Source organism: Delphinapterus leucas, chromosome 1 (assembly GCF_059928025.1).
Source record: "Delphinapterus leucas isolate spDelLeu-1000000601 "Yukka" chromosome 1, BTC_Dleu_Yukka2, whole genome shotgun sequence".
NCBI classification, from domain to species: domain Eukaryota; kingdom Metazoa; phylum Chordata; class Mammalia; order Artiodactyla; family Monodontidae; genus Delphinapterus; species Delphinapterus leucas.
Window position 1 is genome coordinate 66,726,794 of NC_143129.1, and position 19,304 is coordinate 66,746,097.

General features: G+C 40.5%; 1 protein-coding gene across 1 annotated transcript in view; it reads left to right on the forward strand.

Moving 5' to 3' along the window:
* Positions 1 to 18,251, forward strand: part of DPT (dermatopontin) — a 39,774-nt gene extending 21,523 nt beyond the window's left edge. Inside the window, exons 2-4 of the mRNA XM_022560130.3 lie at positions 1,127 to 1,252; positions 13,360 to 13,467; positions 17,103 to 18,251. Coding sequence (XP_022415838.1) covers positions 1,127 to 1,252; positions 13,360 to 13,467; positions 17,103 to 17,169 — 301 coding nt within the window. The 3' untranslated portion in view covers positions 17,170 to 18,251. The remainder of the gene's footprint in view (positions 1 to 1,126; positions 1,253 to 13,359; positions 13,468 to 17,102) is intronic.
* Positions 18,252 to 19,304: the final 1,053 nt, after the last annotated feature.

Sequence of the window (19,304 nt, forward strand, 5' to 3'; positions counted from 1 at the left end):
CCAGGTGGGTAAAAATACAAAGAAGCAGAGGTAGCTAAAGACCTCCTTTGGAAGGTTTTATGAAAGCTCTCACTCTGCGCAAGGTGGGAGCCCACTGTGGCCAGGTGGAGAACAGCAACCTCATCAACACAGCAAAAGGGGCAAGCCTTAAGGCACCGGTGGGATATGGGGAAGGAGTGGGAGAAAGTGGGACAGGAGATGGAACAAAGGGAGAAATGATTACACCGTTCTAAGGCAACGCTTAGCTAGCAAGGTGCTGTGAAGATGAAACAGGCTGATTCCTAGACCAACAGCAGCCCAGATAGAATGAAACAGTGAAAATTCATGTGACTGCAGGGAGCGTCTGTAGACTAGAAGAATTAGAACTGAGCAGCTTAGACAGGAAAGGGACCCTTAGAGGATGTTTGAGGAGTTCAGGTGGCCCGTCACCACTCTGTAAGGACTGCCTCCATATGCCAGGACCCACAGCGGGCACTGGGGATAGAATTTTGACCAAACACTCCCTGACCACGTAGAGCTTGCTGTCTAGTGGGCAATAGAAAGATTCCTGGATAAGTTGTGAAAACTTGGGGTTGTGGTCCCAGCTCCCCACAGCTTGTACTGGGTCACCCTGTACAAATCGCTGTGCCCATCTGGGCTTTGCCTGCTGAGTATCCTTGTGCTCAGTCTCCAGGCTTATGCTTCTAAGAAGGTCTTGTGAAAGCTTCTCTTTGTATTCTTTTTATTTTAATTCAAGTAATGTGAATTATATTATCTTTTATTTTAAATGGCATGAACAATATAATATTGCATTTGTAAAAATTCTAGATGCCTCTATATCCATTCATTTATGCATTCTTCCATCTAATAATATATTCATAGAGGTCTAACAAGAGCAGAGTTTCCCAATTTTCCTTCGGTTGAAAGACTGTGAATCATTTGAATTTTAATGGCGAGTATACATCATTCCTACCAGTAAAACAAAGGTTTTTTATGATTTGCATAAAAATAGAATAAATTGTAAGGAATCTAGGTCATTGAAAGAGTGTCATGACTCAATAACTGAGGGAGCTGGGATCTTGGAAAGGGGGGCTCTACTTGTGCATCATTGTGGTTGGTTTACTTGGACTTGTTCTCTTCTCTTCAGGTACCAGACATGCTCCAACAATGGACTGGTGGCAGGGTTCCAGAGCCGCTACTTCGAGTCAGTGCTGGATCGGGAGTGGCAATTTTACTGTTGTCGCTACAGCAAGAGATGCCCATATTCCTGCTGGTGAGTTTAGCAGCCAAACGCAACTCCTCACTGCTTCTGGGGCTGGAGGGGAGCTTGCGGGGTGGTGGGGGGCGGTGCTCTGGTCCAGGCTTCTGGCTTCAAATAAGCCTGGGCTGTCACAAACAAGTTTTAAATATAGCATCTAGCCTATAGAAGGGGATGGATGGATGGATGGATGGATGAGTGGAAGAAAATGTCAGAATAATACTCACACTGGTAGAGAACTTACAGGTCATCAACCCACTGCTCCTATATCCCTCTTTTGGCAGAAAAGGAAACAAACAGAATAGAGCAAGGATGTGACTTGCCCGAAGCCACCCAGCTATTTCATGGGGGTTCACTTCTAAGCTGAAGTGTACTGACTCCTGTTTTAGTGCTCTTTTCCCTCTATCACAATAACTACTCATCACATCCAAGGCTGCTGAACCCATCTGGGAACTTATGTTTTCCCACGGGACTTCTTTGGAAGAAGCCAACCCTGTTCCAGGTCAGAGTGGCAAACATAGTATATAATTACAGACTGAAAAAGGAGGCTAGTGCTTTCTAGATAACTATGTAATTCCAGTCTGTGAAATTTTGTTCCTTTCCGGCTCCCTGGGCTGATGCCAAATATCCCCTGACCTAGACTTTGGGTTGACTAGGAGAATGTGTGTATATTTATTTACCCTGATAACTTACACTGGATGTTGACAACGTAACTTGTCCCAAGTTCTTCAGTCTGCAAACAAGTCAGACATTTCTGCTTTGGACAAAGGAATCCAAATGTGTCAACATTTGAACGTTGGCTGACTCAAATGATGTATCTCTCCACAGTGTGATGCTTGGAAGAACAGCCTTGTGGGTTATGCTTATTCTCTGCAACCAGAGAGCATTATTCCACAGATGCCCACGTGGGGCACAATGTCTCTAGGGATATGCATCTCAAAACTCTTAACATTTTTCTGTTTGAAGCAATGATAAATGGTAACTTCAGAGATCAAGGTCAGCTGATATCAGTAGCTATCTGATGGAGCAGGGACCTCGTCCAGCTTTCCAAAATGCCTCCATAAAGCTGTTCTTACTCCACCACAGCAGGCAAACAGGCATGGCTAGGGTGTAGAATATAACTGTGAAAGGTCCTGAATCCAAGGCCAAAGGGGCTTCACATTCTGGGGTAGAGTAGAAGGAGCCCACCAATCATTAAGGTGCTAGGAAATTAATGAACATGGAACTATGTAGGTAGGCACAAAGTCTTGATATCAAAGACTGACAAATAGAGATGTGCAACTTTTCTTAAGTTGCCCAAGACATTCAAATCTCTGGTAGCAGCATTTATCCTTGGCTTTGGTTTACAATGGTCTGCCCATCTTCCTTCACCACCCTACCCTGCCCCTTCCTCATCCCACTACATCACCCAGACATGTCACTGATGGTTGGTAGAACCAAAGGGTGGGGGGAGAGAGGAGAGAATTACTCAGAAAGACACAGCAAGTCAACTTAGAAGCGGTCCCTCTAAGGAAGGCTTCACTTGGCTGCACCTCTTTCTGGTTGCATGGTGTTAGAGCTGAGAGCTACCACGGTTGTCAAGGAAATGGTACTTTTTCAAAGGGACACTTGGAGCAGCAGCAGAATGAGACTGCCATATCACCATGGTAAGCAGTGCATGACTCACTATCCCACTGGTGTGTCTAGACATTTTAGTGGCATCTTTAAATTTCCGGAGTCATGACGGTATATGTTTTTCTAAATTGAATGAAACCTCTAGGGCATGAATTAGGTCACAGTTCTTCAGCATCTCAGCATATTGCCTGGCACAAAGTGGGCCCTTAATAAATTTCTCGAATGAATAACAAAACATCACAGGTGCATAGGAACTGTAACAGTGGTGAAACCTGACATTGATATGATGATGTTTTATAGTGGAAAAAGACTTCATTCACGAGCATCATTTTATTTGATCCTTTTAACATCTCTTTGGAGTGAGAACTGTTTTCCCACACCTTCCCACAGTGAAAACTCCTGATAACTCTCTTATTTGAAACCTTCCCTTACATCACTTTAACTAGCTTGAATCACCTCCCAGGGAACTGGACATGTGTAGGTGGGGACATTTTTCTCTTCCCACTTTGAAGGCCATTCTGCAGCATTGAGCCTGACACTGAGAAGTGAGCATCTATCCTCTCTGTGCTTGCAAGCTTTTAGGGATTCAGGAATAGCACCACTCTGCCCAGGAAAAAAAAAAATCATCCAATCAACTCCCACATAAGTGCGGGATTTATTTGTTTGGTGGGAACCAAGGTGCTGCTCCCATTTCAGTCTCTGCAGTTTCTCATGAGATAATACAGCATCACTGAACTCTGGCAAGAAAGCGAATTCCTGATAGATGCAGACATGGCGTCACTCACCGGTCCCCACTGGGATTGGATACATATGTAAACATTACACATATTTATTTATATGTGAGAATTAATTCTTAGTCCATTCATCTGCAAACCACAAACACGTCACTGAGGAAGCCACAACCTTTCACAGGCTGTTTGAAATAATTCCTCAGTCTCCAAACAGCTCCAGCGGCTGCATGCCATGCACCAGGCTGTCCCCCATCAGCATGCTAAGGCTGTCCATGTGGAGAATATGTCCCAGGAACCGACAGTTTTGAATTGAGTATGTGTTTCCTTTCCTAAATGGTTCTTCTCCAGATTCGTGACCTTACATCAGGTTCACTGGGTAATATGTTTTGACCAAAAAAATAATGGCCTTCCTCAGAATTAACATAGATAACCTGTTAGTTTTCCTTCAGCCTTGAGTTTCTATGACTCTCAGATGTTGCATTCTATTTTCCGTTGCCTGGTCCCCCTCTCCCCTGCTCAAGTCATAGCCACAGAATTTTTCTTCTTAATTCCTAGATAGCTCTAGCTAACAACAACAAGAAAATCAGTTCATCATAATATTCTCCTCTGTCTACCCCAAAGCACTCCATCAAAGCTAATCTTTAACTCCTACTCTCATTATTCAGATTTTAATACAAGATGGATAGTCTCTGCATGACTGTTCCCCATGAAATCGTGGCAGACACAAGAATGACCTCATAGGCACCTCCACTGTGGCGTCTGTCACCCCCACCCCAGCTCAAATGCCTGCTGCGGCACTGTTCCCAGAGGTCTGGTGGGAAGGGCAGCTTCTACACTGGTTCTTCTGAGCAGGTGGGAAGCTGTTATTATAGAGATGGAGACACCCACACTTTGAGAAATAAGACTGAACGTTAACATTTAAAGCAGCTTGCATTGAGTTTAGATGCTTCGGTGCCCTGGATCAACCGTTGCCTGGCATTGCATGATGCACAAAGCACTCATTCGGGAGACAATGGCCCCTCTGAGCTTGAGCAAAATCAGTCATACCTTTCATCAGTTGGGGTGGCCATCGTAATTACTGTGCCATATTTATAATACAGAAATGTGTTTGCTGCATGCATATCAGTGCTGCCTCCCTTCTTATGCACAAACTTCAAGAGCAGAAATTTCAGAGATGTCGCTGGTTGTCTAGTAAGTATTGGGTAACAAAGGCCAGGCCCTACTTGCTACCTTAGAACAAAGTAAACCTCGCAATTTGAGACCAAATTTGTCATTTTGTTCTCTCTAGTCTGCTCTCCTTTACTGTTTTCTAGAAATAATCATTCATTCTTCTATTCATGAATTCATTTAACCAGACTGAATATAAATGAATATAAAATAAGTACAACTCATAGGCTTTGATTCAGTTCCTGATGATCACAATGATGATGATAATGATGATTTTTACTTATTGAGCACTTACCATGTTAACCCATTTACTTTTTTTTGAATTATATTTTATTTTTTAATACAGAAGGCTTTTATTAGTTATCTGTTTTATAAATATTAGTGTATATATGTCAATCCCAATCTCCCAATTCATCCCGCCACCGCCACCACCCCCGCTTTCCGCCTTGGTGTCCATACATTTGTTCTCTACATCTTTGTCTCTATACCCTGCAAACTGGTTCATCTGTATCATTTTTCTAGGTTCCACATATATGCGTTAATATACGATATTTGTTTTTCTCTTTCTGACTTACTTCACTCTGTATGACAGTCTATAGGTCCATCCACGTCTCTGCAAATGACCCAATTTCGTTCCTGTTTATGGCTGAGTAATACTCCATTGTATATATGTACCACATCTTCTTTATCCATTCATCTGTAGGTGGGGATTTAGGTTGTTTTCATGACCTAGCTATTGTAAATAGAGCTGCAATGAAGTGTAGGGTGCATGTGTCTTTTTGAATTATGGTTTTCGCTGGGTATATGCCCAGTAGTGGGATTGCTGGATCATATGGTAATTCTATTTTTAGTTTTTTAGGGAACCTCCATACTGTTTTCCATAGTGACTGTATCAATTTACATTCCCACCAATAGTGGAAGAGGGTTCCCTTTTCTCCACACCCTCTCCAGCATTTGTTGTTTGTAGATTTTCTGATGATGCCGATTCTAACTGGTGTGAGGTGATACCTCATTGTAGTTTTGATTTGCATTTCTCTAATAATTAGTGATGTTGAGCAGCTTGTCATGTGCCTCTTGGCCATTTTATTGTCATACCGCTGCTTGTAGTAGTCTCTTAGGATGCTTTGTATTTCTGCGGTGTCTGTTGTAACTTCTCCTTTTTCATTTCTAATTTTATTGATTTGAGTCCTCTCCCTCTTTTTCTTGATGAGTCTGGCTAAAGGTTTATCAATTTTCTTTATCTTTTCAAAGAACCAGTTTTTAGTTTTATTGATCTTTGCTACTGTTTTCTTTGTTTCTGTTTCATTTATTTTTGCTCTGATCTTTATGATTTCTTTCCTTCTACTAACTTTGGGTTTTGTTTGTTCTTCTACCTCTAGTTCTATTAGGTATAAGAGTAGGCTTTTTATTTGAGATTTTTCTTGTTTCTTGAGGTAGGATGGTATTGCTATAAACTTCCCTCTTAGAACTGCTTTTGCTGCATCCCATAGGTTTTGGATCATCGTGTTTCTGTTGTCATTTGTCTCTAGGTATTTCTTAATTTTCTTTTTGATTTATTCAGTGATCTCTTGGTTATTTAGTAACGTATTGTTTAGCCTCCATGTGTTTGTGGGGGTTTTCCTTTTTTTTCCCTGTAATTTGTATCTAATCTCATAGCGTTGTGGTCAGAAAAGATGCTTGATATGATTTCAATTAATTTACCGAAGCTTGATTTGTGACCCAAGATGTGATCTCTCCTGGAGAATGTTCCATTTGCACTTGAGAAGAAAGTGTAATCTGCTGTTTTTGGATGGAATGTCCTATAAATATCAATTAAATATATCTGGTCTATTGTGTCATTTAAAGCCTGTGTTTCCTTATTAATTTTCTGTCTGGATGATCTGTCCATTGGTGGAAGTGAGGTGTTAGAGTCCCCCACTATTATTGTATTACTGTCGATTTCCTCTTTTATAGCTGTTAGCAGTTGCCTTATGTATTGAGGTGCTCCTATGTTGGGTGCATATATATTTATAATTGTTATATCTTCTTGGATTGATCCCTTGGTCACTCTGTAGTGTCCTTCCTTGTCTCTTGTGACATTCTTTACTTTAAAGTCTATTTTATCTGATATGAGTATTGCTACTCCAGCTTTCTTTTGATTTCCATTTGCATGGAATATCTTTTCCATCCCCTCACTTTCAGTCTGTATGTGTCCCTAGGTCTGAAGTGGGACTCTTGTAGACAGCATATATATGGGTCTTGTTTTTGTATCCATTCAGTGAGCCTGTGTCTTTTGGTTGGAGCAGTTAATCCATTCACGTTTAAGGTAATTATTGATATGTATATGCCTATTACCATTTTCTTAATTGTTATGGGTTAGTTTTTGTAGGTCCTTTTCTTCTCCTTGTTTCCCACTTAGAGAAGTTCCTTTATCATTTGTTGTAGAGCTGGTTTGGTGGTGCTGAATTCTCATAGCTTTTGCTTGCCTTTAACGCTTTTGACTTCTCTGTTGAATCTGAATGTGATCCTTGCCAAGTAGAGTAATCTTGGTTGTAGGTTCTTCCTTTTCATCACTTTAAATATATCGTGGCACTCCCTTCTGGCTTGTAGAGTTTCTGCTGAAAAATCAGCTATTAACCTTATGGGAGTTCCCTTGTATGTTATTTGTCATTTTTCCCTTGTTGCTTTCAATAATTTTTCTTTGTCTTTAATTTTTGTCAATTTGATTACCATGTGTCTTGGCATGTTTCTGCTTGGGTTTATCCTGCCTGGGACTCTCTGCACTACCTGGACTTGGGTGGCTATTTCCTTTCTCCTGTTAGGGAAGTTTTTGACTATAATCCCGTCAAATATTTCCTCAGGTCCTTTCTCTCTTTCTTGTCTTTCTGGGACCCCTATAATGCAAATGTTGGTGTGTTTAATGTTGTCCCAGAGGTCTCTTATTCTGTCTTCATTTCTTTTCATTCATTTTTCTTTATTCTGTTTCATGGCAGTGAATTCCACCATTCTATTTTCCTGGTCACTTATATGTTCTTTTGCCTCAGTTATTCTGCTATTGATTCATTATAGTGTATTTTTCATTTCAGTTATTGGATTGTTCATCTCTGCTTGTTTGTTCTTTAATTCTTTCTAGGTGTTTGTTCTTTAATCCTTCTAGGTCTTTTTTAAACACACCTTGCATCTTCTCTATCTTTGCCTCCATTCTTTTTCCGAGGTCCTGGATAATCTTCACTATCATTATTCTGAATTTTTTTTCTGGAAGGTCGCTTGTCTCCACTTCATTTAGTTGTTTTTCTGGGGTTTTATCTTGTTCCTTCCTCTGGTACATAGTCCTCTGCCTTTTAACTTTGTGTATCTTTTGTGAATGTGGTTTTCCTTCCACAGGCTGCAGGAATGTAATTCTCCTTGCTTCTGCTGGCTGCCCTCTGGTGGATGAGGCTATCTAAGAGGCTTGTGCCTCGTTTACTTCTTATACATGCGACTCATGATATTATGACACAGATCAGAGAATAGAGGTGCAGAAATTGCGACTTGTTCAAAGTACTGAACTCAATTCCAACAGGTCTATCTGCTTCCCAATCCCATGTTCTTTGCAGAGAACTGAGCTCTGAGTGTTGATAAGGAAATAAGACCTGGACAGGTGAAGTATTAGGTAACAATAGAGTAGGCACCCAGTAGTGAAAACAGAGAAGAAAGTGGTTATTTTTGCTGAAGGGGAGATGTTGCAGATGGAGTTGCCCCCACTGATTGCAGGACCATGGCAACCATGATGTAAGTTGGCCAGTGAAAGCCAGCATGAATCAAAACAAATGTGTTTGCTGACCAGCCCTGAGCTTGGACAGCAAGCTGGAAACTCAGTTCTAAGAGAATAATTTGGAAAATACTTAGGGACTTTCCTCTTCTAATTTAAGTCACAGATATCTCTGGAACTGTGTTCCCCATGTTGTGATACATACTTGAACTGTTTGATATATAGATCTCCAAAATCCGCCACAAGCGGACAGACATGAACATACTGCATTCTTTCTCATACCCCCAGAGTTCAGGGTCTCTCTGCAGAGAAGGGCACTTTGGTGACTACAGAGTCATTTAGTCTCACTTGACCACTTTCCCCAGCTCTTTGCAGTAGAAGCCAGGGTGACTGTTCCCTTGAGGTTGCTTTCCTTTATGCATAAGAGCAATTGGGTTTTACTTTTCGCATTTTTGCAAAAATAATTCGAACAGGTTCTGGTACAGCACCTATTGGGGGTGCCAGACCACTGGCAAATTAGCCTAACCTAAAGTTTTCTCATTTCTTGTAGTTTACCTAGAAAAGCATTTATTATGCAAGAGGATTGATCACAAAGAGATTCTGTTTATTTAAGACATTTCTCAATGATTTTCCTGTCAGAAAGGGGCATCCTCTTTTTGGCTGGATGCAGAATGTAGGCCAGCTTCAACACATCAAGTCTATAAATATTGAATTTCTCCTCCATGCCAACTGCTGAACTAGATCATAAAGGTGTATGACTTCCATGTACCAATGACCCCTCAAAGAGTTCACTGTATTGATCATCATCGTGAAACAAGATGCTATACAGTATTCTGTTTTCAATCAGATGCTAAATATATGGTGCTAACAAGTAATAGAACATTAGAATATGATACTTTAAATAAGGTGTTAATTGGAAAGTGGAGAAAATAGGAGCAAAACAGAACTAGAGATTGGACTGACCAGAAGAAGCTTCTCTGAAATGTTGTTTGAGCATGGGCTGAGCTCTTAAAAATGGGATGGAAAACATTGTTTACTCTTGTCTTTAAAAATGCTGAAGTATGGCTTCCTCAGGTACCCCCTTTTGGTTTGTTAACTTGTAAGTGCTGAGTTTTCTTCCAGTTTTTACAGTAGAAGTCTGTAGTGTGTGCCTCTCTGGCATTTCACAAAGTGGGATAAGGTTAAGGATGTGACACTAGCTGACTTTGGGTCATGAGACATGGCCCCATTTGTTCATGTGCACTACAGTGGGGTGCATGGCCTGAAAATGGAGCCTCTAGGATGACCCCAAATAATCCAGCTGTCCTACCTACCAGCAGGTCAGACATGTAACAGATAGATGCTGGTGCTATGAAGTCTGACTTTATGTTCAAGTCTCAGTAATCAATAATAAAGGTGAAGTTTGTTAAAATCTTATACTGAGTCACTTTCTGTTAAAGAATAGAGTCAAAACCCTTTAACTATTAAAAACTGCATAATTTCTTAAGCAAACCTCCGACAAAAAGTAAAATTGTCCTCTTTATCTAACTAAATTCTATCTCTACTCTCCTTTTTAAAATGAATGTGATAACATATATCTGAGTAAGCTCTGTGATATGTCCTAGTCTCACAGCAAAGGAGAATGCCATCTATCAGCTGCAGTTCAGTTTGTGGTAACGTATTGGAGAGAAGTCATTTATTGATTCTAGTTGGATCTACTGATAATTTCAGAGCTTTAATAACCTTAGACGAGAAAATCCTATATCAGTCTTAAAAATCCCTTCCATTTGTATGGGCTCTCTTCAGTTCATAACTAATTTCTTTCCATCTCCTTCAACCTTATCTAATACAAGAAGCTGTACAAGTGGTTCTATGTTATCAAGTTCTCACTTAGCTTTGGAACAACTCTCTGTCTGTCTCATCTTGCCTGCATAGGGCATAAAAAGTAATGTAAAGCGAGGAATTGTACCCCAATAGTCACTCATCTAAAAGTGATAGGAGGAACACATACACACAGATACGTACTTCTTTGTAAAGGGGTATGTAAGGTTCCTGATAGAAGAGCTTCAGTAATAGACTCATTTCAGTAAATTGAATAAAGACACGTTTCTGACTGAACTTTCCTTTCATCTTGCCAAGCTGAAGGCTTGTTTGATTGTTGTAATTGGCCTAGGAATGTATGGCAATGCTCAGTATGAAGTGTGCTTTGCCAAAAAGCTGCCTGAAGTGACCTGGTAATTCACAAGGAATCTGGAACCACACTGAACTCTCCCCTTCTCTCCCTCTGGAAGCTCATTGCCATAGCTTATGAAACCCTGATCTTCTGCTTCCCTGTAGTCTCTTAATTTCCTGACAAGTCCCTATGCCCTTGTCCCAATACCTAGTTCTGAAAGTTTAAATTCTTTTTTTCTTCTGAGGAGCCATTACTAGGGCTTTCATTTATTAGAATATTTTGTGTGTGCATGATGTCATCACAAACTAAACGGAGACACATCTATCTGGTTCTAAAATTCAGAGTCCTGGACCGTATTGAAACAGCTGCTCCCTCTATGAATGGTGTTTGGGAGGTTCACTTTCCTCCCAAAGGGGAGGAAAGGGGCCTTTCTCCTTCTGTATTTTCAGTTTCATAAAGTAGGGATAATTTCTATCAATATCCAAACTCCTTCCCTAGCCCCTTTAATCTAGGATTCTGTAAGATAGTCTAAACTTTATCTCATGATTTTATAACAAAAACAAAACAACACCAAACCCCAGAAATCAAGCAAAAACAAAAACTTGCCTGGGATCAAGATGGAAATACACAAATAAGCATGCATAATACCTTCGCCAGGGCATTCTAGAAATTCACTGAACAGCAGTCCCCCACAGAGAAATCTCCCAGTTGAACAGCAGGCCCTTTGGTCTGATCACCTCCAAAAATGAAGCAATAGGGAATGCTCGTTGAAGAAAGCGTTGGATGAATTTTGTCCCCCTTTGAAGCTTAAAATGTCATGATTTTTTTAAAATGCAAGCCTCTTTCCCACTTATTCCAAATGTATTTAACTAACCAAATCACCTGAAGGTAGATCAGTAAAGACTTAAATAAAAGTCTAGCCTAATTATTTCCAATAGTTTTGGCAATTGGATTTGGCCTAATGCAGTATTACCTTATGTAGATTTTGCCTCAGCAGGTATTTAAATGTTTGGCAATTAACTTTTATACACTGTATCTAAAGAATGCTCTAAAAGTTCTGGAAAATACTTTGTGCTTCCTGATGCAAGAAAAACACCTCCTACTCCATCTCTTTTAATCCTAATTTGCATTATCCACATTCTCAACCAATCCCTCTTTCTTTGGGTAAACTTGAATCTAGCACTTGTTAGGATCCTCAGGGATCATAAACCAATGGAATCCAAATGACAACCTATTAGGTCCACTTATGAGTCATTTAAGATTTTCATTAGAAAGATAAAGCCCCTGTTCTGGGTCTCTTTAGAAGCACAAAATAGACTTCTGCATTAGCCTTATTTCCCTTCATGAACATGTTGGGTCTGGCATCCTGATAGAGCATACTTATGTCTTAAGAAGAGAAAAATCAGAGAACAAGGACAACTGCATAATGTGGGAAAAGGGATGGTTATGAACAAAGACCGAATTTTTAGGGCTCTGGCTAACCCAGGTTACCCTGAGCTAACCATTGATCTTGTTGCATCTAAGCACTGAAATTCTCTTGGGAGACCTTCCAGTTTACAAATCAATCTTTTTAAGATTTCATGACAATCTTGCAGTATCATGACTACACAGGGAGAGATCTTTCTATCATCAACATACAATGATCTGTGACCCCAAATCACATTAAATTACTAACACTCACTATTTGTTTCCCAAGCAGCCTTGGGGGTGCAGATGAAGACTTTGGGGAACCTGTATCATACTGAAAGGACTATTTTGGTCCTGAAGAGCCCCAGTGGTTTAGCCTTATAAGAACCAGGAAATTCTAGATTTATTCCAGGATGGACCACAACGAACCTCTTCAGAGAGAGGCCCAGGATTGACGTAATTTTGGAGAAAGAAGGAAAGGAGAAGGAGGAAGAAGAAACAAAATTTCTCCTAATAATTCAACTCCTACCACGTGTCACACATATTTGTATTAGTGCCAATGACAAACCTATAAGGTAGCTTTCATTCTTCTATAGACCAGGAAACTGAGATTAAATGACTCTCCCAAGGCTATTTATTTATTCAGCAAATACTTACTAGGTACCAGGAACTGTTTTAGGTGCCAAAGAAACAATGGCAGACTAGGTGAAGACTACCCTTGTACAGCTTACCTTTTACTTTAATATTTTTCAAATACCTTTTTGATCATGACTCACAATAAACAATGCATATTAAACTATTACACAATACAAACATCATATAAATACAAACATGCATATATACTTGAAACAAAGTTTTTACACACACCCCCAAGAACTTATCTTTAGTGTGTACAATGCAGTCTCTGATATTTTCTATTCTATTTCTTCTTTTTTTAAAGTTCACCTGGTACTAGCCAATTAAATTGATTTCATGATCTGCAACTAAGTCACAATCCACAGTTTGAAAACATGGTTCTAGTGGACTTGAATGGAATGGATTAATATTGATATTAATCAATATTTCCTCGAGGCCTGAGGAGTTATCTACATCTTTTTCAGTGTATAGTTTAACGGCAAGAAGGAATATGAGGAGTGCAAGGAAGCTGTCCATCATTTTGCAGCCTGGAATAGCTTGGTGGAGGCCATCCAACTCTGGTTTGGGTCTCCCATAATGTTCAAACTCCATCTCTCCTTTATAGTATGTCTCTTGTTTGCTCCTGTTTTCCCCCAGCAATAATAGTTTTATCTTTTCCCTCTAACCTTTTGTTCTTCCCACATAGGCTGACAACAGAATATCCAGGCCACTATGGTGAGGAAATGGACATGATTTCCTACAATTATGATTACTATATACGAGGAGCAACAACCACTTTCTCTCCAGTGGAAAGGTGAGCCTTCACCATGGGCTAGGGTTAGCAAGGTCAGGAATTAGCTCCACACAAGGATCATGCCTGCAGGAACCTGGATCTGGGGTTTTCCCTATTTGAGTTTCCTACTTGGTAGGAAAGATTGAGAGATTGATGGGACAGTGGAAAGCAATGGGAATTGAACACATTTCATGGAGCAGCTCACCCTTGGAGATGAGGTTGTGTTCCAGCTTGCTCAGAGCAGGAAATTCCCAACTTGGTATTCCATGATGTTCTAAGCTCTTCCCTTTACTCAATTTCAAAGAGCATTTTTCCTTACCAAACATTAGGAAGAGAGCACAAAAATGGTTGAAAGAGTACCCACTGTCAAAATGAACCCTCTCCAATGCTATTTCTCCATATGGTCCCCACTTTGGGTTGTGGGAAGGGAGAGAGAAAAGAAGGAGAGGGGGCTGGAGGGGAGAAACACACAAAACTTACCAACCTTATTTAGAAATAAAAAAGGAGAATTTAAATAACGGAAAAGAAAACGACACTAAGTTTTTAAATATGTTTGCTCTCACAATCAGCTCCCAATCTTATCACAAATATTGAATACATCAAAACAAAACAAGAAGAAGAGAATAAAAATTCTCCTCCCTACTAATAAAGAGATATGAATAAATTCAGGTGTTAAAAGTTTGATCTGTCTACTTTTAGTCAGGTGATCATCACTTTGCACAGCAAATGAATTCCTGAAAAGTTAGCAATAAATATTTTTCAAATAGGACAAAACCTAACTCATTAACTCATTAAATAATAGATTGACAAATTTGAGTGTGACTTATCTTTTGTGTATATTTATGCTTTTGAGTGCAATGATATCACACCTAACTGAAGTAACTTATTTAACACAATCCTTAATTTAAAAAAAGAAAAATAAAACAGAAAAAAAAACCCCATAAAGTAGCTCTGAAAAGACACAATACGTGTTGCCGGCTCCATGAACAAAAACTCTTACATTTGCTCATAGGAGAACTTCTTAGTTCTCACACATTAATTATTTGTATTTTAGATATGTTTTTATCTAGCTTAGTTACTATTTTCTAGAAGGGGCAAATTAAAAAATAAAGAGGGAAGATATTACTTAGAATGAGACTCACTTCACCAGTGAGAAGAAATAGCTGAATGATGTGACACACACAAAAACATACTTAAGAAAAAGAAAGAAAGAAAAGGAAAGACCTAAGAACTCAAAGACTATGGAAGCCCGGTGACATTTAGCAGGAGTGTGTATCCCCAACGGGCAGCACTGGATAACATTATAGCAGAGAGCTCAATATTCCTAATGATGTCTCCAAGTCATCATGAAAATTAGTTCTGCATTTCCTCCTTAAGAAGGCAGGAAGGAATACAGTAAAGAAAGCATGCCATCCAAAATTTCCACCAAATAAATACATTTTGGCAGTTAAAATGTCCAACTGCTTGGCTTGGAAATTTTCAGTTATGTGGTTTAGCTCAAAATCTTGGAAAACTGAGATACTATGTCATGCATTTGTTTAAAATGAATATACCCATGTGATTTTGCTGCTGTCACTAACAATCAGTGGCTTAAAGGTCCACAACTTGGATTTCTTCCACTCTGCTAAAAGAGGCTGAGGCCACTACCTTGGATAAATATTGTCAGTGCACAGGACTCACTGGGCAGGAGCTTTTCCTCTACATGTAAATCATAGTGGTTTCCTCCTGGAATGGAGTTGCTCATCTGGGGCACTACCGACAACTGGGGCCAGATACTTCTTTGTTGCAGGAGCCTTTCCTGTGCAGTCTAGATGTTCAGCAGCATCTGGCCCCTACACACTAGCTGGCAGTAGCAACCCCCGCCCATAGTTGTGACAACAGCAACAACGAACCCTGGGGAGCAAAACTGCCCCTGCTTGAGCACCACTGTCCAGGAAAGAAATCAGCGACTAAGCCTGATTTGAGTACCTTGATTCTTTTACAACCAAGTAGTCTACATTTTGCTTAGCATCAATTAAAAGCCTCGTAAAAGAGTAGTGTGAATGCCTGGCTGAAGATCTTATTTACCTGTGTCTGTTGGCACAGAGATAAATAAGACTTGTCTACAGTAATAAAATTCATTTGATAAATATGCATGCTACCAATTTTCTAACCTCCATCTAAAACAAGCCATGTCCTCTGTTGACAACTGCAGGAATAAATACTAATAAATAGTTGGTTATCCAGGCTCTTAAAGATCTCTACTGGAGGAGCCTATGCCCAATAACTCTAAACAAACAAGCTGGAGCAGCAGACTCAAATTATAAAGCCTGCCTTAGGCTGTTTGAGCAGCATGTACCATAGCTGCTGTTATCTCCCAGAACTGAGAGTAGTCAGCCCCACCTTCCAGATGGATGAGGATCTTACCACTGTTGGTGTTTTAGAGAAACTGATCTGGGAAGAGGCCTTTCAGATTGAAAAGGAAGAAGGATATTCTAAGGTTGAATGACCTCACTGTGCTTGGGAAGCATTTGTGTGATCGTATATGGAATGACTCTTTCTTTTTGCCCTTCATCAAGACTTTGCAAAGGATGTGACAGCCCAAGTCCTCGATGAGATTATGGGTATCAAGTTATGGAGGCATTCTGATATAAGATAAAGAGGAAGATTTGAGTTCAACAAACTTGGAACCTGAAATTGTCACCTAATTATGTTAATGAAGGTCACTTATTTCTCTGAGTCTGCTTCTTCACCTTAACAATGACTTATCATGAGGATTAAATGAAAAAATATGTAAAGCATCTAGTGCAATGTTGGATATATTGGAGGACTCAGCAAATGGTAGTTAACAATTGTCAATACCATCACCGTTATCATTGTTAAACAAAATCAGACCAGAAAAGTGCTGTGCAGAGTAGGATCTCAAAAATTTTTTGTTAAATGGGTGAACAAAAAAAAAAAAAAAAAAAAAAAAGGGTGAACAAAGAACTTAGGCTAGCCCTTAGCAAAGAACATTCCTTGAAATGTATCCACACCATGCTTTTTCAAAATTGAGCAATTCTATGTCCTCTCATACCCATGCCTGACCATTTAAACAAATACTCTTCAATTTGTTATACAGGAATGGCAGGCATTTTCTTTTTCACTTTATGGGTTTTAGAGTTGTTTCCCCTCCCTTCATTTCCCTATGATAGTGTCTTCTGAAGGGGAACACACAGGGTATAGCATGGAGCCTAGCACATGATAGGTATTTAGGAAAAGAAAGAATGAGCAGATGGATGGCCTAGGTAAGAGAAGATTCTTTACCATGAAATGGAGACAATGTTGAATAAATGCTTTTATTACAAGTTGTTAACCTATATGTCCAAGAGGTCCCTTTGAGACAGAGCAGTGGTGAACTGATCACTGGTGATAAACAGGACCTCAACATGCCAGTGACCTAGCTAGTCCCCTCCTAGGTGCAACTTGAACTAGGTAAGGCGGTGTCCAGGACTCCTGACCTCATAGACGATTACTTGTAGGTTTTCTAGTGACTTCATAGATGTGTCTTCTGAGAGGAAAGTGAAACTAGTTGGCCCTAAATTCTCCAAAGGTTTTTCACTCCTTTTCTCTTAGCAGTGATTTTTCCTAAGGTGTCTTTTCTCACTGACGTTAGCTCTCTGACTCTGTCCCCACAGGGATCGCCAGTGGAAGTTCATAATGTGCCGGATGACTGACTACAACTGCGAATTTGCAAATGTTTAGATTTGCAACCTACCAATCTGGGCGAAGGGAAAGGGGCCAGGAGACCTGAGGATGTCCACTTATGTTAACATCAGTTGGGACTCCTAAATGGTTTCTACTGCTCTCTTTTCTTCTCCCTGAGCTGGTTGATAGTTGCTATGCCAGCTATCTGGGCCCTTCTGACTAGTATCACACATATAATAAAATCCACAGTTTCTCACTTTCAACATGTTCCATAGCAACCATTTTATATGAGTGACAATGGCTCTGTTGCACACCATATACTCTGTGTGCATGCTCACAGCCTGAAAAAATGCCTGGCTGCTGGAGCACCTGTCACAGGCTTGCTGCTGCTTTTACTACCCAATAAGCTGCCTGTTGCTGAGCAGTGTCTGTGAACAGGTTCAGTAGTGGAGTGAAGGGGCAGAAATTGAGGAAGGGGAAGGAAGGTCTGCAGCTATGACTGTCTGAAGGAAACCTAGGGTCCTCACCTAGAACAGACCTTCTGCCTTCAGGGGACATGCTTCCACTCTCCCCCACCACACGAGCCATGGTTGCCTAGAAGTTCACCTGCAGAGCTCTGTGCTCCAGGAGGGAGGAGACTGTGAGGTGAAATGGGGAGGTGGAAGAGTTTGGGGGCTGAAAGACTGAGGATTAGAAGAATTTCCTAAATTGGAAGAAGACTACTAGCACACCCAGTAATGAAAATGAGCATCGGAACCAGGGGAACCTGTGGGAATCAGTCTCAAGTAAGACAAAAACAAGAAAGAAGAGAGAGGTCAGAGAATGGAACTCAAATTAGGAACTTGGAAAGGGAGTGTGGTCAGGGTGCTTTGGAAAACTGAAAAAGGGGTTTGACTCACTGGCACCTGGAAAGGCTGGCATACACCCTGTAGCTGTGAGAGCTCTGGAAAACTCACTTGGATTGGTCTCAATATTCTGGATGGGAAGGTCTGTCCTGGGGGGTCTACTTCTCTTCTATGTGTAGTTTAGGAGTGTCTTTTGCAGAGGTGGCATTATCTTTCCTCCTCCTGTGATGTCTCCGTCCCCAGCCCTTTTCACTCTCTTCGTCATAAAAGGAATAAAAATATTAACATTTACTATGCTGCAAATATTAAGGGTCAGCTTTTTTCTCTCTTCACGTCCGCTTTCTGATTATTCATCCATCCATTCAGAAAATATAGCTTAGCATTGTGATTTGTGCCAAGTACCATGCATGGCACCAGGAATACAATAACGATAATGACAGAATATGGTTAAGAAATCCAATACATAAAATATAAAGTGCTAAGTGCTTCCATTAAGGATTGGACAAAGGGTGGAATCACATTTCTTTGCCTTTAAATCCTCCTCACACCAATGCTTTTTAACCACAGGGAGCCCCTATTTCCTTTACCCGTACAGTTGGCCTTTTCTTTTCAGTTCTATGCTGCCCTTCCCTTCTTTTCTCTCTCAGGGGACCCAGGAGAGCAGGCAGCCAAGCAAAACCACAGGGGTCACCCACCTTGTCATGCAAGCCATCTAGGTGGCCAAGATAGTGAATCTCAGCCGGTGATGCTGCATTTCCCACAGTGAGATCCTGGTATTAGGAAGAGGAAGGCAGAGCTAAGGATATGTCCTCCTTTGCCTTAATGCTGAGGCCCTTTTTCATATTATGGTTTTGCTTTATTTCTTCCATTTCATTGTTTCCACCTCTCTGGCAATTTTACTTTACAGCAAGTTTCACAGTGTTGTTTCACAATGGGCATCATTAATATTTTAGCAATGGTAGCTCTGGGTCAGGATGGCAGCCAGGAAATGGACTTAGTTGGGTGTGTGGAACACAGCTGGAAGGGAGGCAAGCAACACAGACGGGCTGACTTAGCAGCTGTGATGAAAACCAAAGGTGTGTAGGGGGTGTTGCACCTCACCAGGGCTGAGGTTGGAGAGATGCAGCTGGGAGAAGCAGTCCAGAAGACTGCCAGACAGCACAAGTCGAGGAAAAAAAATAATAAAGCAATCCAATAAGTGTCTGTGCCAAGTAGACTACATGGAGAGAAAAACTATGAGAGAAGCTGTTTTTGCATATAGGCCAAGGACAATAACAGTAAAAACATTATCAACTTGGTTCAAACCTGAATAATTTATACTTTCTATCATGTCAGTCAGTAAGAACT